Source organism: Halichoerus grypus, chromosome 2 (assembly GCF_964656455.1).
Source record: "Halichoerus grypus chromosome 2, mHalGry1.hap1.1, whole genome shotgun sequence".
NCBI lineage: Eukaryota > Metazoa > Chordata > Mammalia > Carnivora > Phocidae > Halichoerus > Halichoerus grypus.
In genome coordinates this window covers 25,053,966-25,079,072 of record NC_135713.1, presented here as the reverse complement: position 1 = coordinate 25,079,072, position 25,107 = coordinate 25,053,966, and the positions used below count along the sequence as shown (strand labels likewise).

Here is a 25,107-nt window from a genome sequence, read left to right as displayed (position 1 = left end):
AGTATTAAACAACATTTGCATTTTACCCACACTGTTTCAGCCTTCTGCATATGAGATTTCTTCATTTTTTCAAATATCTGAGGAGGTCTGAATAACATTTGTACTGGAGTGAGCAGGCGAGATTTGCCCCCTTTGAGGGAGTTACTGCAAAGGGAGATGATGTCTGAGCCCCTTTTTATTACTTCCTTTGGGGCAGAAACTATAGCCCATAAGAAGGTCCACTCATAAATGGAACACCTTATTTGAAGGTGGGCCTGTGTTTAGGCTCTTCTCATTTTTAGTAGCAACACTAAATTGTACCATATTTTGGAATTGAGAAATTTCTCATAGGAACTTTGTAACTATTATTTTGTTCCATTGGTTGTAATATATAAGATTTAATTGTGAATAAAGTAGGTAAACCTTAGTATGACTTCAGCACAATAAACAGTAAGTTATAAATTGCTAATCCCATTCATTTCCCATGAGAAAAGAAACTCATTGTATAGCAGCATTAGAGGGATTTTGTGTTTTTAGGTCTGCAAAGAGATGCTTAACTGTGGACTTCTCAGAATAATCCTGATCCTCCCCCCTCCCCCATTTTTTGAACTAGATAGCCAAGATATTCTCTGAGGCATGCAATACCCTTCTGTTTGATTAGTGAGTTGCCAGGGAAAAGTACTACTTTGATAATTGACAAATTATTATAAGCACAGTCAGTTAATTTTAAAGTTGAACTATTATTTATGGACTTCTACATAAATTTGGCTATTGGTTATTTTATGTTTATTTTAATTTCCAAAAGTCAGAAGAAGGTCAGAAAACACAACCTAGCCAATTCTAGCCTAGTGTATTAGGCTGCCTACCACAAGCCAGTGATATTAGAAAACACAAACCCCAAACTGTCTGGTGAAAGGTACAGCAGGCAGGCACTTGTTGGGGAGATAATGGCTTGGTACAAACTTAAAAAGTGGAAATTGTAGCACCTGTGAAAGATGTGTGACTCCATTCCAGGGCTCATTATATTCTGCATATAATTGCTGCCTATCCACTCTATTGTTTCTTTTGCCTGTAATGCAGGCTCCTCTTTTCTTTCTTTCTTTTCCTTCCTTTCTTCCTTCCTTCCTTCCTTCCTTCGTTCCTTCGTTCCTTCCTTCCTTCCTTCCTTCCTATTTATTTGAGGGAGAGAGTGAGAGTGCGAGGGGGGAGGAGGGGCAGAGGGAGAAGCAGACTCCCCAGTTGAGCAGGGAGCCTGACGCCTTGGGGCTTGATCCCAGGACCCTGAGATCATGACCTGAGCTGAAGGTGGGCACTTAACCTGCTGAGCCACTGAGGCGCCCCTCCGCTTTCTTTCATAGGATGTTGATTCCTGAGGGACTTCAAGATTTAGTTTGACAGTTCTTTCTCCTGTAACTCCATGGAAATGCCCCTACATCAAACCCAAATATTTTCTTACTCCCTCTGGGCTCCTTGTTACACAGTTTTTATGATCCTACACATCTTATTCTTGCCAGGATAATTATATTATGGGTGTTTCTTTTACGTTTGTGTTCTTAGTACCTAATATATTTTAGGCATTTAAGTCTTTCTGTCAGAGTGCTGATTCTGCACATAATAGCTAACATTTGTTGAGTGTTAACTGTGTACCAGGCTCTGTTCTAAGAACTTGATATGTCTTTAGCTCATTTAATCCTCCCTGATGAGGTGGGTAGAGTTGTTATCTTGACTTTACAGATGAGGAAACAGAGGAATGGAGAAGTTAAGAAACCTTTCCCAGGGTTGCACAGCTAGAAAATGACCAAGTTGGAATTCAAATCTAACCAGTCTGGCTCCGGAGCTTGCCTGTTATAACCGGTTATGTGATAATGCTTCATCAAGTAACTTTTAATCATTTCTTAACATTAAATGTAGGTATAGGCTTGTTTAACACTAGAAATTGCAATAAGTAGAATTTTATTTATTATTGAGTTACATTTTTCTTTTTTATGATTAGGTTTTTTTTTTTTTAAAGATTTTATTTATTTATTTGAGAGAGAGAGAATGAGAGAGAGCACATGAGAGGGGGGAGGGTCAGAGGGAGAAGCAGACTCCCCGCCGAGCAGGGAGCCCGATGCAGGACTCGATCCAGGGACTCCAGGATCATGACCTGAGCCGAAGGCAGCCGCTTAACCAACTGAGCCACCCAGGCACCCCTTATGATTAGGTTTTAAAATCTAATAGGGCCCCAAATATATTTCTTTTCCTTTTTAAGGTTACCAAGGAAATTGAATGCAATGATCATTTTTCTTTTGTGGACGCTGATTTGCTAGGGTTTTTATGGAAAATATTACTATTACTGTTTAATGCAGGAAGTGACTTCAATTTACTAATAATTCATGGTACCAGACAGTTTTCTTTCAAGTCCCTAGTTTTACAGAGTGAATCACAAAATGCAAAATGGCACTTCCAGATCATTTATTTATTTATTTTTTTAAGATTTATTTATTTATTTGACAGAGAGACACACAGCGAGAGAGGGAACACAAGCAGGGCGGGTGGGAGAGGGAGAAGCAGACTCCCCACTGAGCAGGGAGCCCGACTCGGGGCTCGATCCCAGGACCCTGGGATCATGACCTGAGCTGAAGGCAGACATTTACGACTGAGCCACTCAGGTGCCCCCCAGATCATTTATTCTTTAAAAAAAGCTGTTATTTTCTCTTCATTGCAGTCATGTTTTCCTTTAAATTATTTAGATGTTTATAATAGCTGTTTTAAAATCTTTGCTAATTCCCTCATATATGTCATTTCTGGGTCATGTCTGATTTGGTTCACTCTTGCTGTTGAATTTTTCCCCCCTTGGTTTGGGTCACAATTTACAGGGCTACTAGTTTTTATTCGTTGCTGAACATTGTGTGTGCTACGTTGTTGAGTGCTGGATTCTGTTGTTTTTCTTTAAAGAGTGTTGAAATTTGTTTTGGTAGGCAATTAAGTTACTTGTGGATCACTTTGTTTTTAAGCTTTATTAGGCCAGGTCTAGAACAGTCTTTTCTCAAGGACTAGTTTAGGCCTACTATTAAGGTGTGATCCTTCTGGAGTCCCTTCTGAATGTCCTGGGTGTTCAGTGAGATCTTTCTACTCAGTCTGCTTGGCACTCAAATTTGCCCCAGCCCCATGTGAACCCTTAGAATTGTTCAGCTTACAGCTTTCGGGTAGTTTTTCTTTGTCTAGCTTTGCAGAGTTTCTCACCTTAACTTGTGTGGCTTTGTTTTCAGGCATACTCGGAGGAACACCATACGGATATTTAGAGCTCTTGTTCTTCATAGCTCCCTCTTCCAGTACTCTGCCTTTGTATTTCAGCTGCCTTAGCTTCCTGGAACTCTGTCTCTACCTTTTAAAATTTTTAAATTTAAATAAAAAAATTTTATTTCTGCCTGTTTAAACACAGTGTTACTCCTTTGCTCTGTTTGAGGTCTTCTCTCCTGCTTTGCTGACTGGGATGCACCTTTAGATAGTAAGCTTGGGTAGTAGTATGGCTCACTTAGGTTTCACTCAAGGGTCACCACTCAGGACTGCCTTTTGACTAGCACTGGAAAACAGTTGTTTCATATATTTTATCCAGGTTTCTATTTGTGTAAGGTCAGAGGGTCTAATTGTTTAAGTCCAGGACTGATTACTCTTACCATATCCCCATATTCTTTAGTGTTAAGTCATACGGTAAAATACTCTTTTTATGGCCAACTGAATAGTAATATATTTCAAGATAGCATTGTTCACTAGAACTTTCTATGATGATGGAAATTTTCTATTTCTGTGCTGTCCAGTCAGTAGACACTAGCCATACATGGCTGTTGAGCATTTTGGAACATGGCTAGTACAACTGAGGAACTGAATTTCTTATTAATTTAAATTTCTTAGTGGTTAGTGGTTAGACAATATAGTTTTCTCTCAGTATTGTAAAATTTCAGCCTTACAGCTTTTGCATATAATGAAAGTGTCTGTGGTTGATCTTTAACGTGTTCCAGTTTAGAGAATTGCTATAGTATTTTTTTCAAATTAAAAAAAAAATACATATTCTTTGGAGATCATTTGGAAAATACAGAAAGTACAAAAAAGAAAATTTGTCACACATACTCCCAAAGAAAACCAAGGTTAATATTTTTATGTATTCCTTTCTAGTCTTATATAGAAAAAAAAATTATCTTGGTGAAAATTGTTTGGTTTTATTTTAAATATTTCTGTTTTGAGAGGAAATGTGCATAGGTGACAAAATTAAAATGGTGAAATGTTTTGCCCTTCTAGAATTAGCTTTATATTATTTGTCATCAAAGAATAGATTGTCTAAATAGGCTTTCCTAGCTTTGTAGGCCAGGTATATGGTAGCAGTTTCTGGAATAGCATATTAATCAGGAAACTTTTTTTTTTCTTTTGTTTATTTGTCACACATTGGTGTTTTGGTAGAAAAAAACCTACTGCTGTGGTTGCTTTTTGACAACAGCTGGAGAGAGGAAAATATATTTAATATTTAGCTCATTTTCACATTAGGATAACTGGTTTGAAGACTGCTTTCAGTTTGGTCCTTTAAGTAACTGTTGAGCCTGAAAATGTGCCAGGTGCTTAGAATCCAAAGGCCTGGCCCTCAAGGGGTTCATGGTTTAGTTGGCAAGAAAAATAGTTGGATTTTTTTCTGTTTCTTTAGAGGGGGGAAAAAACCCCAAATTTTATTGTTTATTTTAATAGTACATTTTATAAAAATAGCAGAGATAATACCGAATCATTTCTAACTTCTGAAATCTTTTGCTTAGGTGAGACCTGGAATCCATTAAAATTGCATTATCAGTTAAGAAATGTGCGGGAACGGTTAGCTAAAAACCTGGTGGAGAAGGGTGTGTTGACAACAGAGAAACAGAACTTCCTACTTTTTGACATGACAACACATCCCCTCACCAACAACAATATTAAGCAGCGCCTCATCAAGAAGGTACAGGAAGCTGTTCTTGACAAATGGGTGAATGACCCTCACCGCATGGACAAGCGCTTGCTGGCCCTCATTTACCTAGCGCACGCCTCCGATGTCCTGGAGAATGCTTTCGCTCCCCTTCTGGACGAGCAGTATGATTTAGCCACCAAGAGAGTGCGGCAGCTCCTTGACTTAGATCCTGAAGTGGAATGTCTGAAGGCCAACACCAATGAGGTCCTGTGGGCAGTGGTGGCCGCGTTCACCAAGTGACGGCTAAGAATGAAGTTCCTTTCTCTCACGTAAACCAGTAGTTTTTCTTCTATTGACTTCTGGTTTTCGGCGATTTGTACTTTCCACACTATAATTGGCTTTTGTTTTATGAAATGGTGGATGGCTTTTTCTTTTTTGTATGTATGCAGGATTCTGCTGGTACGAGAGGCCTTCCTCTTTCTGTTTTAAAAAAAAGTTTTACTGCCATATTGGCAATCCATTCCTTGTTGCCATTCTCACTGTTAACCTGTTTCGGGTTGCTGGGATGCTTTGACTTTCAGAGTAATCCCAGTCTCCTCACGTGCACATCTTTTGGATTACCTCAGCTTGAGTTTTTCCCACATGTGCATGTATATCTAGCATTCTGCCTACGGTTCAGACAGAAGTCACAAAAAGGCCTTTAACTCACCAAAGGTAAATATCTGTATCTATTAGGACATTTTATACATAGACCTCAGTTGAGATGTGTACTTAGCAAATTATTTTTAAATTGAAACAACACAGTAAATAATATAAAATGCCCCTTGGATTTTGTTTCCCATGTAAATCTATTGTATTATTACACTTGTTGTAATTTTAACTATTAAATCATAAAGGTCCAGTTGTTTCACAAAGCCAGTTTGGGATGGGCTGCATTCCAGTTATGCTGTGTATATAGTTTGAATTAAATACACATTGCCCCTTCTGGCCACGCCTGCCTCCATCTTAGTATTTTGCAAGATTTAATTAGTTGTACACCTGGTGCCCCTCATTTGCTTCAGTCAATATTATTTGATGACAAAACAGACCTCTCATCACTGAAGGAAAGAGAAAAGATGTGTCTGATTGGTCCCAAGAGTTCTTGAGCTGTGCGATTCATGGTACTCTTTGCCTATGCATCTCCTTTTGGAATTGTTTTTGGTCTTAACTGTTTTTTATCATTTCTGTAGGGAAGAGGCTTGTGACCAGTACTAATCTTGAGTACAGTTTTTTCTTTTTCTGTCCACAGGTAAATTAATGTATGCTCTTAAATGTCATTTATCTACTCACACTTTCTTAGGGGGAAAAAAAATCAAATGTCAATTTTAGCAGATGTTGCATGTAAATTGTTAGCAAGTAATGACTACAACTCAGATGATTAAGAATTTTGTAACAGAAAGCTCTGCTATGTTTTAATTTTTATATACAATTATGATTAGCACATTGTAAGAATATAAACCTTTGCTTTTTAAAGTTTATTTTTACTATTTCTTTATCACTGTTTATGGTATCAGCATTGGTTTCATAATGTAAATACTATATATTGAACAAATTAAATGTCAAAATTTTTATTACCATAGTTCATGTTAATAGTGGGGCTTTCAGGTGTTTAGAGATTTTTTTGGTTAACATTCAATGCAAAAGTACTAGATGGTGTATAACTTTAGAGTGGAATTTTAAGGGATTCCTTAATATGTATACTATCTTTTTATCTGAAGTAATAAATAAACTATGATCTTGAAAGTGCCTGAATCAGAGCAAGCATGTCATTTGTATTTTTGTATTCTACCATAGTTTTCTTACTTAATTTTTACTTAGTATATACATGTGGTAATATTTCAAAATAGCGCAGGGGCTAGCAAACTTTTTCTTGTAGGACTGGATAGTAAGTACTTGGGCTTTGTGAGCCGTATGTGATAGCACACCTGCTCAGCTCTGTTGAATGAGAGTGTCGTAGACAGTACAGATCAGTGGGTGAGGCTGTGCTCCAGACAAAAACAGCTGGCTACTGGTAATAGTTTTCCAGGCTCTTTTTCTTTTTTAATGAACATATAAAGTATTGTTTCAGGGGTACAGGTCTGTGATTCATCAGTCTTACACAATTCACAGCACTCACCATAGCACATACCCTCCCCAGTGTCCATCACCCAGTTACCCCATCCCTCCCACCCCCCACCACTCCAGCAACCCTCAGTTTGTTTTCTGAGGTTAAGAGTTTCTTATGGTTTGTCTCCCTCTCTGGTTTCATCTTGTTTCATTTTTCCTTCCCTTCCCCTATGATCCTCTGTCTTGTTTCTCAAATTCCACATATCAGTGAGATCATATGATACTTGTCTTTCTCTGATTGACTTCTTCACTTAGCATAATACCCTCTAGTTCCATCCACGTCGTTGTAAATGGCAAGATTTCATTTTTTGGTGGCTGCATAATATTCCATTGTATATATATATATACCATATCTTCTTTAATCCATTCATCTGTTGATGGACATCTAGGCTTTTTCCATAGTTTGGCTATTGTGGACATTGCTGCTATAAACACTGGGGTGCACGTGTCCCTTCGGATCACCACATTTGTATCTTTGGGGTAAATACCCAGTAGTGCCATTGCTGGGTCGTAGGGTAGCTATATTTTCAACTTTTCCAGAGTGGCTGCACCAGCTTGCATTCCCACCAACAGTGTAGGAGGGTTCCCCTTTCTCCGCATCCTCGCCAACATCTGTCGTTTCCTGACTTACTAATTTTAGCCATTCTGACTGGTGTGAGGTGGTATCTCATTGAGGTTTTGATTTGTATTTCCCTGATGCCGAGTGATGTTGAGCACTTTTTCATGTGTCTGTTGGCCATTTGGATGTCTTCTTTGCAGAAATGTCTGTTCATGTCTTTTTCCCATTTCTTGATTGGATTATTTGTTTTTTTGGGTGTTGAGTTTGATAAGTTCTTTATAGATTTTGGATACTAGCCCTTTATCTGATACGTCATTTGCGAATAAGCTTATTTTTTTTCGTGATCTCTATATCCAATATGGGGCTTGAACTCAGGACCCTGAGATCGAGTTGCAGCCTCTTCCAGCTGAGCCAGCCAGGTGCCCCCTTGCCAGCCTTTGTTTTTAATACATGGAAAAGTCAGATTTTCTATCTTTTAAAATAACCTCCTTTACCTCCAAAAATGACACTACTGGTGGAAATTAAGTATGGAAACTGTTAATTTATTATTTCTTTTCATAAAGTGACTACTCAACTGATAACTGATTTTATCCTGGAATTTCTTTTCAGGTGAAGATTTACTGTTTTTCCCTTGAAAAGATTTTAGAAGTGAGGTAATGGATGTTTTTCTAAAGTATTCTTCACTTCATCACCATCATCTCTATTCTCAAGCAAGGGGGAAAGGGCCTTGCCCGAACTTCTGTCAGTGTTTGTTTCAGAGCCGACTGCCCGACCAGCTCCTACCTGTGAGTGGCCCCAGCTTTAGTACATGTTTCTATAGCCAGAGGAGAGGAAAAGTAGTGTGATCTGGAGGTGGGGGGTGTTACCTAGAACTCTTTCTCCTATAAAATGCTACTGCTTACAGTCCTCTTTAAAGGAGAAATGGTAGGACCTCATGGAAATAATTGTGCTGTGTGGTAGGAGCAGTTTTTCTACAGGTTTATCCCACTTTGATCCAAGAATCAGGCAGTGAATTTTAATATAATAAAACTTACATAAAAGTCTTTTGTGTAAAAAACCTGCTTATTTTTGAATTCTTCATATATTGTTTAATTGTTGAGTGTCCCTTAAAATAACCTGATCTTTAACAATGTTCTAACCTGATCTGTAACAATGCTTCAACAGAAAGGAGAAAGGAGACTTCCTGAATGTACACTCTGTGTCTAGAAAAGTAGTCTATACCTTGTTTTGACCCCCCCCCAAACCCCAATTACTGTTTTCATTTAGTGAAGAATGAGCTTGGAGAGGATGATTTGCCCAATCTCACATTACCTGGTAAGTGTTTGAACTTTTAACCCCGAGCGACTGGACAGTCGTTGTGGCACTCAACTACAGTTTTTGCTTTCTTATTTTGGCACTAGGAGAGGACTTCTTTTCTCTAACAGAGACAAAAACAGAATGGCAGGCATGCAAAGAATTCTCGTGGTGGTGCAGAATTCTTCTATTATCTTGGTATAATTTCTATAAATTATCTTTTGGGGATGAAAAAGTTGGCCAATTCTGTATGTTCTTAGAAAAAAGAAACATTGTCAGATGTAGGCCAGGAAAGCACTTGACCTGCTGAAGCAGGATTGCCCAGTGGTCTCAGACACATTCCATCATTGAGTTCTTACTGTTGTTTGTGAACAGATGGATACACCTCTGAATTTGGTCAACACCCAAAGGAAAGTGAAAGGGGCTGGTATTTGGTTCAGTGGCAATCTAGGACCAATAAGTAATGACATTCAGCCTGATGATAAGGGCCCATGACTGCCAGACGTGGCTATTCTTGCCCCAGGAACATGGAAACCAGTAGTCACAAGTCTGTATGAGGTATTTACTTTATGACGTTTAATCCCAACTTTATGGCCTCCATCTTGTATTAACGTATTAAATATATTTACAGATAATGTTGCTCCATTTCACTTTCATCCAGATCAAGATGACTGACAACCTGAGGTAATTTCCAATTCATTGCAGCCCACTGAGTCCCAGGACAACATCCCTGGCTTTTAACAGATTTTGCACAAATTTCCTGTATTCTTTAACAATACCAGTAAGGTAGTGGTATTAATGTCATAACCTTGCAGGCAACCTTTAAAAGAGTCTGGATGGTAACATAGTTAAATTGATATGCATACGTTCTCAGCCCAATGTTAGAATTTACTCCCGGTAGACCAGTGGTGTAGTTATTCCCACGAGCATCATATGGGAATATGCAATCTTCTTTTCTCACTTATGTTGTGGAGAGCTTTCAGAATAAGCACACATCATTCTTAGCGTTTTTGGCTTCATTGTATAACTTTTCCCATTAATGAACATTTGGATTATTCTTGTGTTTATAATTATTACAAACAGTATTGTATGTTTTTGTATATATGTCTTTATATTTGGTTTCTGTAGGAGGAATTTGTAGAAGTGGATTTGCTCAGAGAGTATGCCTTGAAAATGTAAAAGATAAAACCAGTTTGATTTCTAAGATTCATGTTAACTTACACTTCTACCAGTAATGTGAATGCTGGTGTCTTTATACCTTAGCCAGTACTGTAGAGGGTATCATCAATTCTGGGCTTTGCCAAGCTAATAGAGAATGATCAAATTATTTTAACTATTGAGGGGTTATCATTTACTATCTTTATTGGTAATTTATTTTTTTTCTGGTGAGTTACTTGTTCATGTTCTTCATTCTTTTTCTAATGGGCATTGACTTATTTTTTGTATTGATTCATTAGGACTTTCCATACATGATGGATCTTAACCCTGTGTCTGTGATGCACTTGGTTTTTCCCAGTCTTTGGAGTTGGTATATGGTAAGGCCTTTTGTTTGTTTGTTTTTAACAGTTTGGAAAATGTATAATGTAGTGCTCGAGCATGGAAGCAGACTCCCCAACAAGCAGGGAGCCCGATGTGGGGCTCGATCCCAGGACCCCGGGATCACGACCTGAGTCGGAGGCAGACGCTTAACTGACTGAGCCACCCAGGTGCCCCTTCTGATTTCATTTTATCTTATATTTTATGTCACTTTCTTGATGTATTTTAATTCGTTTTGAGGTGTTCAGTTAATGCTTTCACTGGTTTCCTGAGCACGTCTTTCTGGCGTGCTTTGTTTGTAGGGATTGTATTTGCTGCTCAGGCGCTTTTTTCTTATAATAATGTTGTGTGGGATTTTACCTAGATTATCTTCTGTTGCCTATTTTTATATGAAATTAGTTTTGCTGTTCTTTTACAAGGGATGTGGGTCAGGGCAGCTTTTCTAACTGTATTTATTCTCTTCTGTTTGGGCGGCGACTAAAGAAATAGGGCAGCTTGCTTTCTGAGATCTGTCTCTGCTCCCCTGTTGGTTACATTGCTTATGGTGCGGTGTCCTTGGCAGTCAGATGCCCTGTTGCTTCCTCTGCTTCCCTTGCACAGATCCCAATACCAGATCGATCTTGTTGTTAGTAGTTTGTCCCTGCCTGTTGGTATAGGTTTGTGGGGGTACTTTCATACCTGGTTTGGTTGTAGATGTTTACCATGGTTTTTCCATCCTGGTTGCTATGCGTGTGTGTGGTGGTAGCAGTGAGCAGAGAATGGGTGGGATGTGAGGAGATTAAAAGACTATCACTGTTTTGCCATCTTGCCCGAATCTGCTGAGATTAGCCCCTGGGTTTTAGTTTGGATGTAGTCTGGTTAAATTACGAGTCTGTTGTTTGATAGCTTCTGAATTCAGCCTCATATTCACCTTATGATTAAAAAAATACAGTATGATGCAGACTTTAAAGAAGTATTTATTTATTTTTTAAAGATTTTATTTATTTATTTGACAGAGAGAGACCAGCGAGAGAGGGAACACAAGTGGGGTGGGGGGGGAGAGGGAGAAGCAGGCTCCCTGCAGAGCAGGGAGCCTGATGTGGGGCTAGATCCCAGGACCCTGGGATCATGACCTGAGCCGAAGGCAGACGCTTAACGACTGAGCCACCCAGGTGCCCCTAAAAAAGTATTTATTGATGTCTTTCATAATTTTTTTTCTTTTTGGTCCTAATATAATGAAGATATTTTTAAAGATTTTATTTGAGAGAGAGAGCGCATGAGCGGAGGGGAGGGGCAGAAAGAGAGGGGGGACAAGCTGACTCCCTGCTGAGTGCAGAGCCCGATGGTGGGGCTCGATGATTTCTTAATTTCATACCATTCATGTACTGGAATTAACATCATTTAGGCTTGGTATTTTCTTTAGTGCATTGCTGGATTCTACTGTCTAACATTTCATCAGGATTTTTATTTTATTTATGAATATGCTTTGCCCATTTTCATTATATTCTAAACATTTTTCAAGTTCATCTTCAGTGTCACTGACTTGGGTTTCTGCAGTTTGATTTGACTTGATGCATCTGATATGGCTTTAGTTTGGTAAGGTGGTCTCTTCAGTTTCTGTTCTTAGTTCTACCAGATCCATATTAATGTCACCTGATTTTAATTCTTCTTTGATCTTACGTTTCTTAGAAGCTACATTCTTTTTAATTACATAATTATATAAAAATTTGTTTATAATTTTCTTCTGATACCCAAGGTAGCCCTCCACATTGTATTTTTTTAATCTGCCTTTTGCATATTCTCTTTCAGCATTCTCCCTCCACCTTTTCCAGTTCTGTCTTCATGAGGAGGACCTTTGTTGAACCAAGTTGTTTATGGTGGGGGTCGGGGGAGGGTTCTATCTAAGCCTGTTCTTTGCCCAGGATTGGTTAGTAGTGGATATATTAGATCTCTGTATTTAAGTATGTTCAGTTCATCCTTTAGGATGAGAGAGGAAAGTTGGACAGCAGCCAGTTTTAAGATTTTATTTATTTTAGAGCAAGAGCATGAGACAAAGTGAGTGCAAGTGGGAGGGGAGGAGCAGAGAGGGACAAGCTGACTCATAAGCCCGATGTAGGGCTTGATCTCACGATCCTGAGATCATGGTTTGAGCCAAAATCAAGAGTTGGATGCTTAACTGACTGTGCCACCCAGGCGCCCCCAGCAGCCAATTTTAATCTTGTTTCAGATAGCTATTTGGGGGGGATTGGGAGGAGGCTGTGTTGAGTGGTACTTGCTATAGCCTTTATGGGGTGGGTGAGTTGCGGCAGCTGAATTAGTTGAGCCCTTTTGTGGTAAGGTCCTATCTGGCAGGGACTCCCCTCAGATCAGACCATTCCTTGCGTGTTACTCCTCTGCCTGCCTAGGCTGACCCAGGTACCTGGAAAAATTAAAACATTCCCCCCCCTTTTTTTTTTTAAGATTTTATTTATTTGACAGAGAGAGACAGCCAGAGAGAGAACACAAGCAGGGTAAGTGGGAGAGAGAGAAGCAGGCTTCCCACCGAGCAGGGAGCCCGATGTGGAGCTCGATCCCAGGACCCTGGGATCATGACCTGAGCCGAAGGCAGACGCTTAATGACTGAGCCACCCAGGTGCCCCAAAACAATGCCCCCTCTTCAACCTCACCCTCCCTATCATTCTGGGGAGTGTTAATGGCTCCAATTGTGGGTGCTTCCTGCTTTTTCTGGGGCCCACTTTCTCCTGTAATCCCCTTTCTCCAAGTTAAGACTTTCGGTGGCATTCTTCAGAACTCTAATTTCATACATCCTTTGCTTTCTCTCACTTAGAATTATATCCTATTTCATTGTTTTTCAGTTTGGTCTTGGATTTTACTGTACCTGATACGTAGTCTCCAACATTCATAGAATGGGCTATTTCTATATTGTATTAAAACACCAGTTTCCCTCTTTGTATTTGGGTTTTAGAAGAGTTAATGTGAACAAATAAGCTCACTCTTTCCCAGAAGAAGTTCTACCCAAGTGGGAGTGAGCCGATCAGAATCTTACTTTTGGGGTATATGTGGAAAAAATCAGGCAGGCAGCAGCTGGTAGGTCCAGAGAAATTCTGTGATACAGAGGCCAAAATTATGACAAAATGGCATTCATAAGGTTTCTAAGAAAAGGTATGAAGAGTTGGAGGATAAGGCCACCAACTGGTAGAAGGAGAAGTGCTTCTGCAGAAACAGACCCACATACAGCAAGGGAGTCTTATCAGCGGAGGGCACTGAGTGAACACCCATGAACCCCGTTGTTCCTCCAGTCTCAGAGGCCTGGTCATGTGCTGAGTCCCATTCTTAGATTTCTGTGAGATGCCATCTTATCTTCTTTCTTGTGCTATTCTAGGTTGGTGTCTGCATCATAAAATCAGAAGAGCCTAAGTAAACTAGATGCTTTTTATTTTTATGAAGGAGGATCCCAGGTCACCCAAGCATGTGGTAGGGGGAGGTGAGTAGGTAGCGGTTTTGAGAGAAAGGAGGAACTGTAGTCATTATAAACAAGTGAGAGAAAAAAAAAACTGACAAACAATTGCTGAGTAGCATGGGGAGTTCAGTTGTGGTTGGAAACCAGGAATTTCTAGCAGCATTATTCTGTGTGGTTGTAGGATTTTCTCTAGGAAGAGGAGTGTAGGAACCAACTGGCTAGTTGGAAGGAAGGATCCCTGATTAGCTGGGACGAGGGTGAGGAGTCTGGGCTGGGTGGAGCTTGTGCTGTACCATGGGTCTAGTCTGAACAGAGGAGAAATGAACGGGTGGGGGTTCTGATGGGGAGAAGATGGACAGTTGTCAGGGGATTAGAGGGCTTGCTGAAACAGAAGACTTAAGTGGTAATGGGAGGAAGGGGGGGTGGGTAAGATCCAGAAGGTGAGGAGGTTGCAAAGGCATGGGATGTTTAAGATTTCAGGAGGTGGAATGGCTTTCGATTATGCCAGATCCTTAGTGTGGCCATGTAAGAGTTGTTGATTTTCTGTTGCTTTTGGACTGCTCACTCATTGATGTAATAATTTAGGTAATAAACATGTCTTATCTTGAGATTTTACAAGCTTACTTTATAGATGGCAGAATTTAAAAAAAAAACAAGTAGTAAGCAGTGTTTATTTTTTTAAAATTACTTAAAAAAGGTTGTTTACAGAGATGTGGATTTACATAACTTGGCGACAACATTTTAAAAATGTACAGGCTATTTCATATTATTGCACTTACTCTTCAATAATATATAAGGCATTTTATTTTACATAAATAAAGGATAATATAGAATATCATACAACAGGTGTGGTGCCAATTAAGTCAACCATAAAATTAAATGAGATGTGTTTGGAGGACAGAAATGCAACCCAACCTATTTCAACCTTCACAGAATATCCTTGCAACTACAGTTTACTTGTTATAACACGTATTTACCCTCATAGCTTATTGTGGATGACTGATGAATTAGAAAACCAAAACAATGAAATTTTTTAGTAGGATAATATAATACCATTAGTGCTCACTTCAGGAAGTGTGGGAATTAGACTAATTAGAAATACTAGTCATGCCTTGAACATTGAAGACAAATAAGTAGCTTTCTGTCTTAGGGTCAGAGATAGTTTAGCCTTTTGCTTTCTCCCTTAAGTTCCAACTGTTGGCCAGGGGAACCCTTCTGGCAAGATCTACTAGAAATGATGACTTCAGCGTACTTTAGGCTAGTAGAGTGAAAGGTCTACCCTTGCACTCTTCAGATAAGATGATGAGAGACTCTCAGAAGGAGACCGTTCCATTGCTCCAAATTGCTCTAGAAATTCCGGTCTGTTCACATAGGACTGTGAATTTCTTACTGGGAGGCACAGCTGGAAGAGTGGAGGCAAATAACTCTCTTAACCATTTAGGCAGGAAAGCAGAAACCACACAACTGACCCCAGAGACTTAAAAACAATCTAGCATGCACCTTGCACTGACTGCCTATAGTATCCTACCTGGAAGTGTAGTGAAAAGTAGAAGCTAAATTAATCAGGTCTTTCTAGCTAACTTTTGTACCACATTCTCTTTTGTATAACCTGTTAAAAAAAAAATGAGAAATCTGGGCTCACACCAGCCAGATACTTCATTCTCATCTGAGAGACCCCTGTGGGCCAACTCTATGGAGGTTTTCTCTAAGGGATGAGTCACTCGGAAAAACGATGTACGAAGGTGACAGCTCAAGCATCTCCATGATTGGGGCGGGGGGGGGGGGTACGGTGACCTCAGTTCTTTTCTCTAAGCCATAGACCCAGGCTGTAGGTTATTGAAAGAAGCGTCCAACATAAAACCTGGGCATCCTCATGCACGCAGGTTTCGCGTCCTCACCCGTATTCCCAGGACTCGAGCAGCTGGTCTGCTTCCCCCTCGGATCTGGGTTGTGCGACACAGTTCTGCTTCTTTACCTTGAAAGAGTGACTCACCCGCACTCCCCATTGTCTTCTTCTTTCATTTTGGTAAATGAAGCTGATGGAGGTTTGGAATTTAAGAAAAGAAGGTGCAGTACGGAGGAGAAAAGCCAGTTTTGGAACTGGGAGCAGCTACTGGGAAGAAGTCATGCTTTGACAGAGAGCAGCCGGGACGAGTGTCACAGGCAGTGTGAGGCACAGCAGTCTTCGGCACGGAAACAGTTCTAGCCTAAGGAAGAGTTTGCAAAACAGGAAAACAAAAGCAGCAAACACGTCCGTCACTGCAGCGGCGTCATTACACCCAGGTCAGGAAGAGCGGGCCAGTGCTCAGAAAGGGGCTATCCTTACGCTTGTTGGGCAAGGGGAAGACCAACCAACCCACCCCAAAGCCCCCTAAAAGGATTATTTTTAAGCTCCGCCCTTTGGGTTGTAAATGTAATGCCTATGTTTATAAATCCAAGGATGCTAAAAAGATTTCTAAAAATTTAGCTTAAATTAGTGTTTGGAGTGCATAAAATATAGAAATGGAAACCCAGTGACTGTAGTATTTCTGCCCACTCCTGTGTTGACTGGTCTTGAATTCAAGCACTTATTCAAGACCAGTTCCGAACTAGATGCAAGGTGCTTTCAGAGCTGGAACTTGCTGCTCATTCTAAGCAGCAAAGTTCATGGCTATTTAGTATGGTTTATCAGAACGGCATTTCTGTAAAATAGCCTTACGACTTACACTTTCAGATCACGATCAGCACTTCATGATGATCTGTAATCCACTGAGTTGAACTCTGCAGCCATACATTGCACATTACACTCACTAAAAAATATCACTTTGTTATTTTGCTTTTTCATTTTTGGATAATTCCTGAGCTCAGCTTAACTGTTAGGTCATAACTGATTTTTTCTTTCTTTTTTTTTTTTTTTAAGTCTACTTTCTTTTCACCATAACGTACAGACCTACAGTTCCTTCCACTGAATGTGCCTAAAAGCGTTCTCTTATTTACTTACAAAACTATATAAAACTGTAGTCCTTCACTTGTGACATTGGTGTTGCCCCTCAGACTGGGTTAGCTCCCTCACTGCCAGGATTGGGTACGGTGAGCGAGGAGGGGAGGGATGCGAAGGTCTTAAGTAGGTGTTTCGAATGAAGAAGGACAGGCCACATCGTGTATCCCCATCAGTAAACATAAAAGGCAGGGGACAGGCACCGAAGCAAAAGCATCCCTCCTGGCCTCGTGGTCCAGGTAGCAGGCTTCCAGAGGTCAGCGCCGTTGCCGTCGCACGCAGAGGTCAGCTCTTCTTTTAGGAGTAAAAACCTGGAGATTTTTATAGTCCTTGCCTATACTGTTTAGGAACCCACTGTTTAAAGAAGTTATTCTGATTTGCTAAAGTAAGGGAACTGAGAAAAGGAGATTCTTGTTAAAAAATGTAACGAGCACCACTAGTGAGTGTCACTCCCGGTGCCTGTTGTACGAAGGATTCCTGTGCTTCCTAATCACCAGCTGCACGGGTCCCTCTGGGACAGACTTCATAATATTCCAGGCATCAGAGTGCATGAGCCCCACCAGGGGTTTCCCATTAATGGCAAGAATTTCATCTCCAGCTTCTATTGTTCCAGCTTGTTCAGCTGCACCACCTGTGAGAATAAATGCAGAATAATGCCTGGGCACTTTCATAGTGTTCAAAATAAATCCCAAGTAAGCTAAAAACTTAAATGAGAAAAATCTGTGAATGATAGGCCTGTGTTCTTAGGATAGGGAAATAGTTCTTAAGACACACAGAGCATATACCCATGAAAAATTTAACTACATAAGCAATGGACTAGGAGAAGGTATTTTCAACGTATTTAATCAACAGTCCAAATGCCCAGTAAATGCAGGAATACAGGTTCCACTTCTATCCAATGTACTGTGATCGCTAATCAGTGACTGTGGAGATTACTTACACAGCTCTACATATTTCTACACCCCAGCTTTCTCTATAACAAGGTTATGAGTATGTTTTTTTTTCTTTTTAAAGATTTTATTTATTTGACAAAGACACAGTGAGAGAGGGAACACAAGCAGGGGGAGTGGGAGAGGGCGAAGCAGGCTTCCCGCTGAGCAGGGAGCCTGATGCGGGGTAGATCCTAGGACCCTGGGATCATGACCTGAGGTGAAGGCAGACACTTAATGACTGAGCCACCCAGGCGCCCCATGAGTATGTTCTATATATTACATACTGATACTCTTAATATTAACTATTATATATAATAGGATATACAGATTTTTATATGTACTGATATTATTAGTATAATTACACTTTTTAAAAAAAGATAATTTAGAATGAGCATGCGTTGAGAGCTGGGGGCAAGCGGCAGAGGGGGAGAGAGAATCACAGACTCCCCGCTGAGCATGGAGCCCCACAGGGGGCTCACTCTCACGACCCTGAGATTAGGAACTGAGCCACCCAGGTGCCCCAGTATAATTATACTTTTTGAATATAATTGTGTAGCTCAGGAACTTGAAGAGATTTTTGAGAACTGTCCAAGATCATAAAATAATTATTCAAGTTCATAAAGAGACCTTGTATCTACCACATACTTCAACGATCTTTACTGCTCTCATCTGACCTTCCTGAAGTCTAGTATTTGCAATTTGAAATAAATACAATCTTGGTCAATGTTAATTACCCCTGGCTGGCAATTCTTGATGGCATTAACTTGGTATGTTTACATGAGTTACAGCTAATACTAGTTACGAACACGGAGTTAGGGATCTGGTATGGAGGTTAGGGACACAGACCCTGGAGCCGGACTGCCTGGGTTCAGGCCTTGTTCTGCCACTTGTGTGTGTGACCTTAGGTGCTTGTGTAATTCCCCTGTGGCACACTCTCTCCTTTGTGAAACAGGGATAATAGGATTGTCGGGGGGGAGCAACATGAGTTCATACGTGTAAAACACAGCAGGGCTGACACACAGCACACCCTGTATGTGAGAGACAATGAAATCGTTTTCCAAAGGGAAGGCACAGTCAGACACAGAAAAGAGCCGACTGGCTTTTCTAGGGTGTTACCTTTGTATACTCTTTTAACGAACAGGGGCCCATCTCCAGCCATTGAGGACTTTCCTCCGTCCAGACTCAAGCCCAGCCCAGCAGAGGTCTTCAGCACTTCAACACACAGCGCATCATGTGAAGGTACGCTTCTCCCTGCAGCAACGACATTCGTAAGGATGGAAATGACACTCATCACCACCTCTCCAGTCCCCCAAATGTGTTACCCCAGCGCCCCTGAGTCCCGTCTCCCTTTGAAACCAGCGTTAGGATTGGTCTCCCAAATTTGGAGCTGACCTCGTGGCTATGTTCCTGCTGTACGTGCACCATTTGCTCTTCAAAGCATTTTTTTTTTTTTTAAAGATTTATGTATTTAAGAGAGGGAGCACATGCACGTGAGCAGGGGGGAGGGCCAGAGGGAGAGGGAGAAGCAGACTCCCTGCTGAGCGCAGAGCCTGATGCGGGGCTCCGTTCCAGGACCCTGGGATCATGACCTGAGCCGAAATCGAGAGCCAGACACTCAACTGACTGAGCCACACAGGCGCCCCTGAGCACTTTCTGTAAGCATGGAGGCAGCTTTGGGGCCCAAGCAGAAACCCTCAAGCCCCGTACACTGTGGTCGTGTATCTCAGTGAAGTCACGCTTGGGGAATCAGATTCAATGTCCTGCCGACGCTGAGTGCCGACGGCAGCAGAGGGTCACAGTCCGGCACTGATAACCTGCAACACCCCAGTGCCAGGCCTCACGTGAGACTGCGATCGTGGGTCCCGGAGCTCCGCGCCTTCCCCCTTCTGCTGCGCATGCTCCTGCCCTTGCTGCCATCTCCCCTCTCCACGGGGGTGTGTGTGTGGGGGGGCACGTTTCCCTGGCAATGGGTCCTCCACTGCAACAAACGCGTGCAAACTGCCCACTTGGGCTTGAGGCTAAGGTAGCCAGCATCCCTGCCTTTGAACAGAAAGGTCAGTCCATCGGTGTGGTTTGAAGAAGGTCACTGTACGTCCACGGGGTCTGAAGGCAATGTGCCACAGGAATTTCAGTAGGTGATTTCACTTGCTGTTAAACAGGAGAACAGGCCCATTACAGCGGCTCTCAGCTCTGGGCCGGATTCTACTGAAATCACCTAGGAACCTTAGAAAGCTAGTGACTCAGGGCCCTGATTTAATTGAGCTGGTGAATTTGCTGGGCAGTAGGATTTTAAAAAGCTTCCTAGGTGCCTCTGTTGTGCAGCCCACTGCATCTGTCCTCAAGTGGGATGCTCTCGGGGCATGTGAAGGGATCATTCCGTGGGTTCAGGTGGAGCCCTGGGCAGGGGAATTTTAAGGAATAGGACTATGAAAAAGTTTAAGCCCTGGAAGTGCTTATAATTTGGTGACTCTATAGAATCTGGTTCAAGGCCAGATGTTCTGAAGGTGTCCCAGGAATACTTAATGATTGATTATAAATGACAATAGCCTTCCATATCGCAAGTTCATGAGGCTTAAAAACTCTGGAAGCTGCCAGGAGTTTCCTGTGATGTTAAGTTTCTTGGATCCATTGAAAATAGACCAAGCAGTTGAGACAGTGCTGGGGCAAAGGTGAGCATGACAAGGTCTGAGGACTTAAGGTGTTTCCCAATATTGAGACGGGCTTCAGTTTTCTAGAAGCGCAAAAGCAAGACAACAGAGAAGGGTGAGAATACTTCCAGCCTGTGGAGGCATCTGGACAGGAAGAGTTTCCCATCTGTTCAGTGGAAATGAGTGCTGTTTGCAGCAAAGAAATCACGGATAGCCCAGGCCACCATGAAGCCAAGTTGAACAGAGGAATTCAACTACCCTTGACTTTACTAGGAAGAGATGTTGAGAAGAAACCAAAGACCTCTCCAGAAGGCAGTGCCCTGACCTGAGCTTCCAGAGGCTCTCCGTGCTCTCAGGACTAAAGACATTGCTCCTGAACTCTAAGGGAGAGGACACCACGGAGGTCTGAAGTAGTTCTCTGAAGGCCGCCCTCAGCCTTGTGCTTCAGAAATAGAAGCAGTACTTAGTTCCGAGCAAATACCTCGTATGCCTTCCCAGCGAGCCTTGGGATGACAGTATGGAGGGCGCTTAGGAAATCCACTTCTCAACCTCTTTTTATAAGCTCTTGGTTGATTAAGGCTACAGTCTCTGTTTTTAAACATTTGTGCCCCCTCATTTCCTTATGTTTTTCTAAAACAGGAAAGAATACAAACCCTGGTGTTTCCAAGGACAAATGGCAGTTTGGAATTTCTGCATACTCTCCATGATTCCCCTTATCACAAGAGTTTCGTGTTTTACCTAAGTCCTAAGAAGATATAAATGTGAAAGGACTTCTTTCTTCATACATGTAGAGAAGCTGTCAAGCAGTCGTTCAAAGTCTTCGACAGCATGGCTTTAACTACGGGGGGCAGTGGTTTCTCTTACTAGGAACACTGCTTTTTCAAGAAGTATCCACAAACATTAGACGTCACTACATTTGATTTCTTTTCTTTTCTCTTTTTTTTTTTAGAGGGAGAGAGATGGTGTGGGGCTAGGGGGTGGGAGGGGCAGGACAGAAGAACAGAGAATCCTAAGCAGGCTCCAAGCCCAGTGTGGAGCCTGATGGGGGCTCGATCTCACGACCCTGAGATCATGACCTGAGTTGAAATCAAGAGCTGGACGCTTAACCGATGGAGCCACCATGCGCCCCTCTATTTGATTTCTCTGACCCTAATGAGAGTAGTTAGGTCCCTTTTTGTTCAGCCAGAACCTGCCCTGCCGGTTGCTCACACCTGGCCGGTTGCTGGGCTGCTGTCTTACCTACACCGGGCTCCAGCGGGCTGGCCTTCCTGGAGAGCGCGCCCTTCCCACTGGCTTCCTGCCCACTGGAGGCTCTGGGCCGATCGTTCCCTTTCCTGATGACCACGAGCACATTTCTGTGCAGCTGTGCCTGGTGCAGAATCTTGAGGACATCCCCATGGACTAAGCCAGCCAGCGAGGCGCCATTGACGGACAGAAGGACATCCCCTCGGTTCACAGTCCCTTCCTGAGAAGCAGCCCCCTGAGAACACACCCTGTGCACCTGGGGCAAGGAGAAGACAAAAGCTTTGGAAACTTCAGTCAAAGCAAAAGGGCAGATGCAAGTCTGTGGTAGAGGAACTTTCTAATGGCAAGTTTGCAAAATCCTACGAACGCGGTTCATTGAAAGCCTGTGCGGTGTGAGGGAGGGAATTACAAAGGTCGGTGCCAGCATCTGAATACATTTTTTCCTCAACTTCTCGCCAGCGTCTGATCTGTGCCTGGCGCTCCACCGGGCAGTAAGGTCACAAAAACGAACAGGACCTGGTCTGGCCTCACGGGGGCGGCCTGCCTCGTGATCTCAGAGGCCTCTGAGTGATCTAAAATCGGAGGTGGTTCTTGAGAAGGAAGTAATTTCAGAAGCACATGCAGAGTGGGTCAGTTGATTCTCGTGTTTTTCTAGTGCTTAAGTATTCAGGTGAACATGAGGAAACTCCAGAAAACCGTGCTTACACGTACTGGCATTGAATAGGGCACTCGGTATGCACATCGGTCGGCTCTGTGGTAAAAATGTGTATCTTTGCCAATGGCTAGATTATGTCCTACTCCCCCCACTTTGCCACTTTTGCTTTGTTAGGAGGAGACAAACAGCAGCGTGCTGTGAGCTCACGGGTGGGAATTTTGTCCTGAGCACCTCTGAGACTGTGTCAGGAGTGACTTCCCGGGGAGCATCTTGATGTGGTCACTTACCACAACTGGTTTCGGCTCCACGTCTGTCCCTCCTGCCACAGTGAATCCCAGACCTGAGCCTTCTTTTTTATTCAAGACGATGAAGCAAACATCTTCTTTATTCTAGTAAAAAGAAACAGAAAAAAGTCCAGTTGACCTTTGAATAACCCAGGGGGTGGCTCACCGACCTCCGCATGGTCAAATCTGCATAGAACGTCGTCCCTAAAACTTAACCACTAAGAGCCTGCCGTTGACTGGAAGCCTTACTTAGAAACAGTTGGTTAATTTTCTATGTTGTATCATAGACCCTGTTCTTAAAGCTAGGGCAAAAGAATGTGATTAAGAAAATCATAAGGAAGTGATGCCCGGGTGGCTCAGTCAGTTAAGCGTCTGCCTTCCGCTCAGGTCATGATCCCCGGGTCCTGGGATCGAGCCCCGCATCGGGCTCCCTGCTCAGTGGGAAGCCTGCTTCTCTCTCTCCCACTCCCCCTGCTTGTGCTCGATCTCTCCTCTCTCGCTCTGATGAATAAATATAATCTTAAAAAAATCATAAGAGAATGCATTTACAGTACTGGAAAAATCTGGTGCAAAAGTGGACTTGTGTTGTTCAAGAGGCAACTGTATATTCCTGGTGCCAAGAGTCCTCGGGCAGAGCTGCTCAGCACGAACCCCGGTGGTTATTCGGGAGCTTTCACACAGTATCGGAATCGGAGGAGCTTCATCTCAAGCATCCTGCACCCCTCCTGGGTGGTGCTGACACGATGGTGTTTTGAGGGTCCATCCTGTAGCTACAGACCCATGTTTAGGGTGGACATGAGCCAGGATGGGGCAGGGACAGGGGACAATTTAGGAGCTATTCCAGGCACCAGATTATGTCTTCCCAAATCTGATCAGAGCACACCATTTGATCTTGAAGGGGCATTCTTTATTGTACAACTGTTTGTCTACAGTTTAGCCAAGCCAAGGTCAACAAGATCAGAGAGAAGTAATGCCAAGGGGCAGGATGAGAGGAGCTGAGGCCGCCAGTTTATGTCCCCGTCCTGCCATGTTCAGTTCACTGGATTTCAGGTGCAGTTGAACTGTCATAAAATACAAAGTATGTTAAAAAATATAAAGTACTTTGTCAACTCGAATCGAGACTAGAATATTCCTAGTAGTGTCCTAGGGTTAAGTAACAAAAGGATGTCCTATGTTTCAAGCATCAAACAAAAGCTATTTTGAAATAAAACATTTTAGCTAATTCTGAATTTTTACTTCTTTTGCTCACACACTATGTATGATGAGCAACATTTTAAAGATCTGTATTGCGAGGTTCCCCATGAAGTGATATATAATCTGTCAGTTCAGGGTGTTTTCAGCTCAGCAACAGAAAAAGCATCTAACTCCTTCAGGGTTGCTTTGATGAGAGAAAGTGAGAACACTGAAGAGAGAGACCCAGCTCCGTAGTGTGCTGGGGAAGGAACCCAATATTTAAAAGAAAGAGTTTAGTTCCATTAGTGTGTCCTAAAGAGTAACCCCAAACATTTTACACCTCCCTAAAGAAGTTCATTCAACCCAAATGCCCATATGTCAACACTAGAATATCGGGCAGACTTACTGCTCAGGCCAACTGTTTATATGCTCACTGTTCAGTGGAGAGAATGAGGACTAGGCTTTCTCAGTGAAAATGGGAGCATGTGGTCTGGTAAATGACCTTTGTGTAGCTTCTGGGAGGTAATGCAGTACTTCTCAGAGACTTAAGTGCCTTTATGGGAGCAAAGACAATATTTGAAAATGGGATTCTCCTGCATTCCAGGACATAACACCAAAATTTTAATTTACTCAAATTTTCTAGTTGTGTTTGAGGATACAAGTGTGCTAGAAGCTGTCAGGCCAAATCTCGCCTCTAAGTAGCTTAGCACAGCATCAGGGAAGCTCCGTGCAGCCCCGAGAGCTTGCCAAGGTTTGGGTGTGTTGAGGTCAGAGGGGCAGGGCTTATTTTCCACCTCTGATCTCTCACAGCGCCCCCATCAGGAAGCCACAGGGAATCGTGTGCAGTTCCATTTTCAGCACCACAAACCACACTCAAAAAGCAAGCAGGAAACTTCTGAAGATGGTAGAGCGAGGACATCTCCGCTCATGCTGCTCCGTGAAAGCAACTGAAGCCTGCAGGATTATAAGGGGAAGAGCCGCATTGTCATCCAAGTAGGAAAGCGCTTCCACACCAGACCACAGGGTTGTCTGGTGGGGAGTGTACAACCAGAGCGAGGGCGGGGGAAGCCCCAGAGGATGCCCCCCACCCCTCCTGGTGGCGCTTGGCATCCTGTCCACACAAAAAGTCTCCCCTTTTGTTTGTGGTCCCTGAAAATGCACATCCCGTTTGTGAGTTGGTTGAGACTTTTTGGTTTTCTCCTTCTCCGTTTTCTCTAACACTGAAATGTCTGGAGGAAAAGGGACCCGGCAAAGCGTGATCCCACCGTGCCACCTTGACTGGAAGTGCCAGAACAAGACTTGCATGCAGGAGATGCTTACTTATTGTCACAAGTTG

General features: G+C 42.4%; 2 protein-coding genes and 1 long non-coding RNA gene across 12 annotated transcripts in view; 2 read left to right on the top strand and 1 right to left on the bottom strand.

Moving 5' to 3' along the window:
* The window catches only part of GOLPH3 (golgi phosphoprotein 3), a 63,090-nt gene extending 56,414 nt beyond the window's left edge, over window positions 1–6,676 (top strand). The window contains exon 4 of the mRNA XM_036105935.2: window positions 4,761–6,676. Coding sequence (XP_035961828.1) covers window positions 4,761–5,185 — 425 coding nt within the window. The 3' untranslated portion in view covers window positions 5,186–6,676. The remainder of the gene's footprint in view (window positions 1–4,760) is intronic.
* Window positions 6,677–8,204: 1,528 nt separating this feature from the next.
* LOC144381062 (uncharacterized) overlaps window positions 8,205–25,107 on the top strand; it is a 31,343-nt gene continuing 14,440 nt past the window's right edge. The window contains exons 1-2 of the long non-coding RNA XR_013445503.1: window positions 8,205–9,566; window positions 10,340–10,417. This is a non-coding gene — a long non-coding RNA (uncharacterized LOC144381062). The remainder of the gene's footprint in view (window positions 9,567–10,339; window positions 10,418–25,107) is intronic.
* PDZD2 (PDZ domain containing 2) overlaps window positions 14,515–25,107 on the bottom strand; it is a 343,515-nt gene continuing 332,922 nt past the window's right edge. For 8 of the 10 annotated variants that reach the window (XM_078066602.1, XM_078066604.1, XM_078066603.1 and 5 more), the window contains 4 exons: window positions 22,602–22,703; window positions 21,654–21,915; window positions 18,883–19,017; window positions 14,515–17,465 (listed from right to left, as the gene is read on the bottom strand). In XM_078066602.1, the coding sequence (XP_077922728.1) occupies window positions 17,281–17,465; window positions 18,883–19,017; window positions 21,654–21,915; window positions 22,602–22,703 (684 nt within the window). In that variant the 3' untranslated portion in view covers window positions 14,515–17,280. Of the gene's footprint in view, window positions 17,466–18,882; window positions 19,018–21,653; window positions 21,916–22,601; window positions 22,704–22,976; window positions 23,660–25,107 lie in introns of those variants that run through there. The other 2 variants (XR_013445502.1, XM_078066608.1) reach the window with 2 other exon arrangements.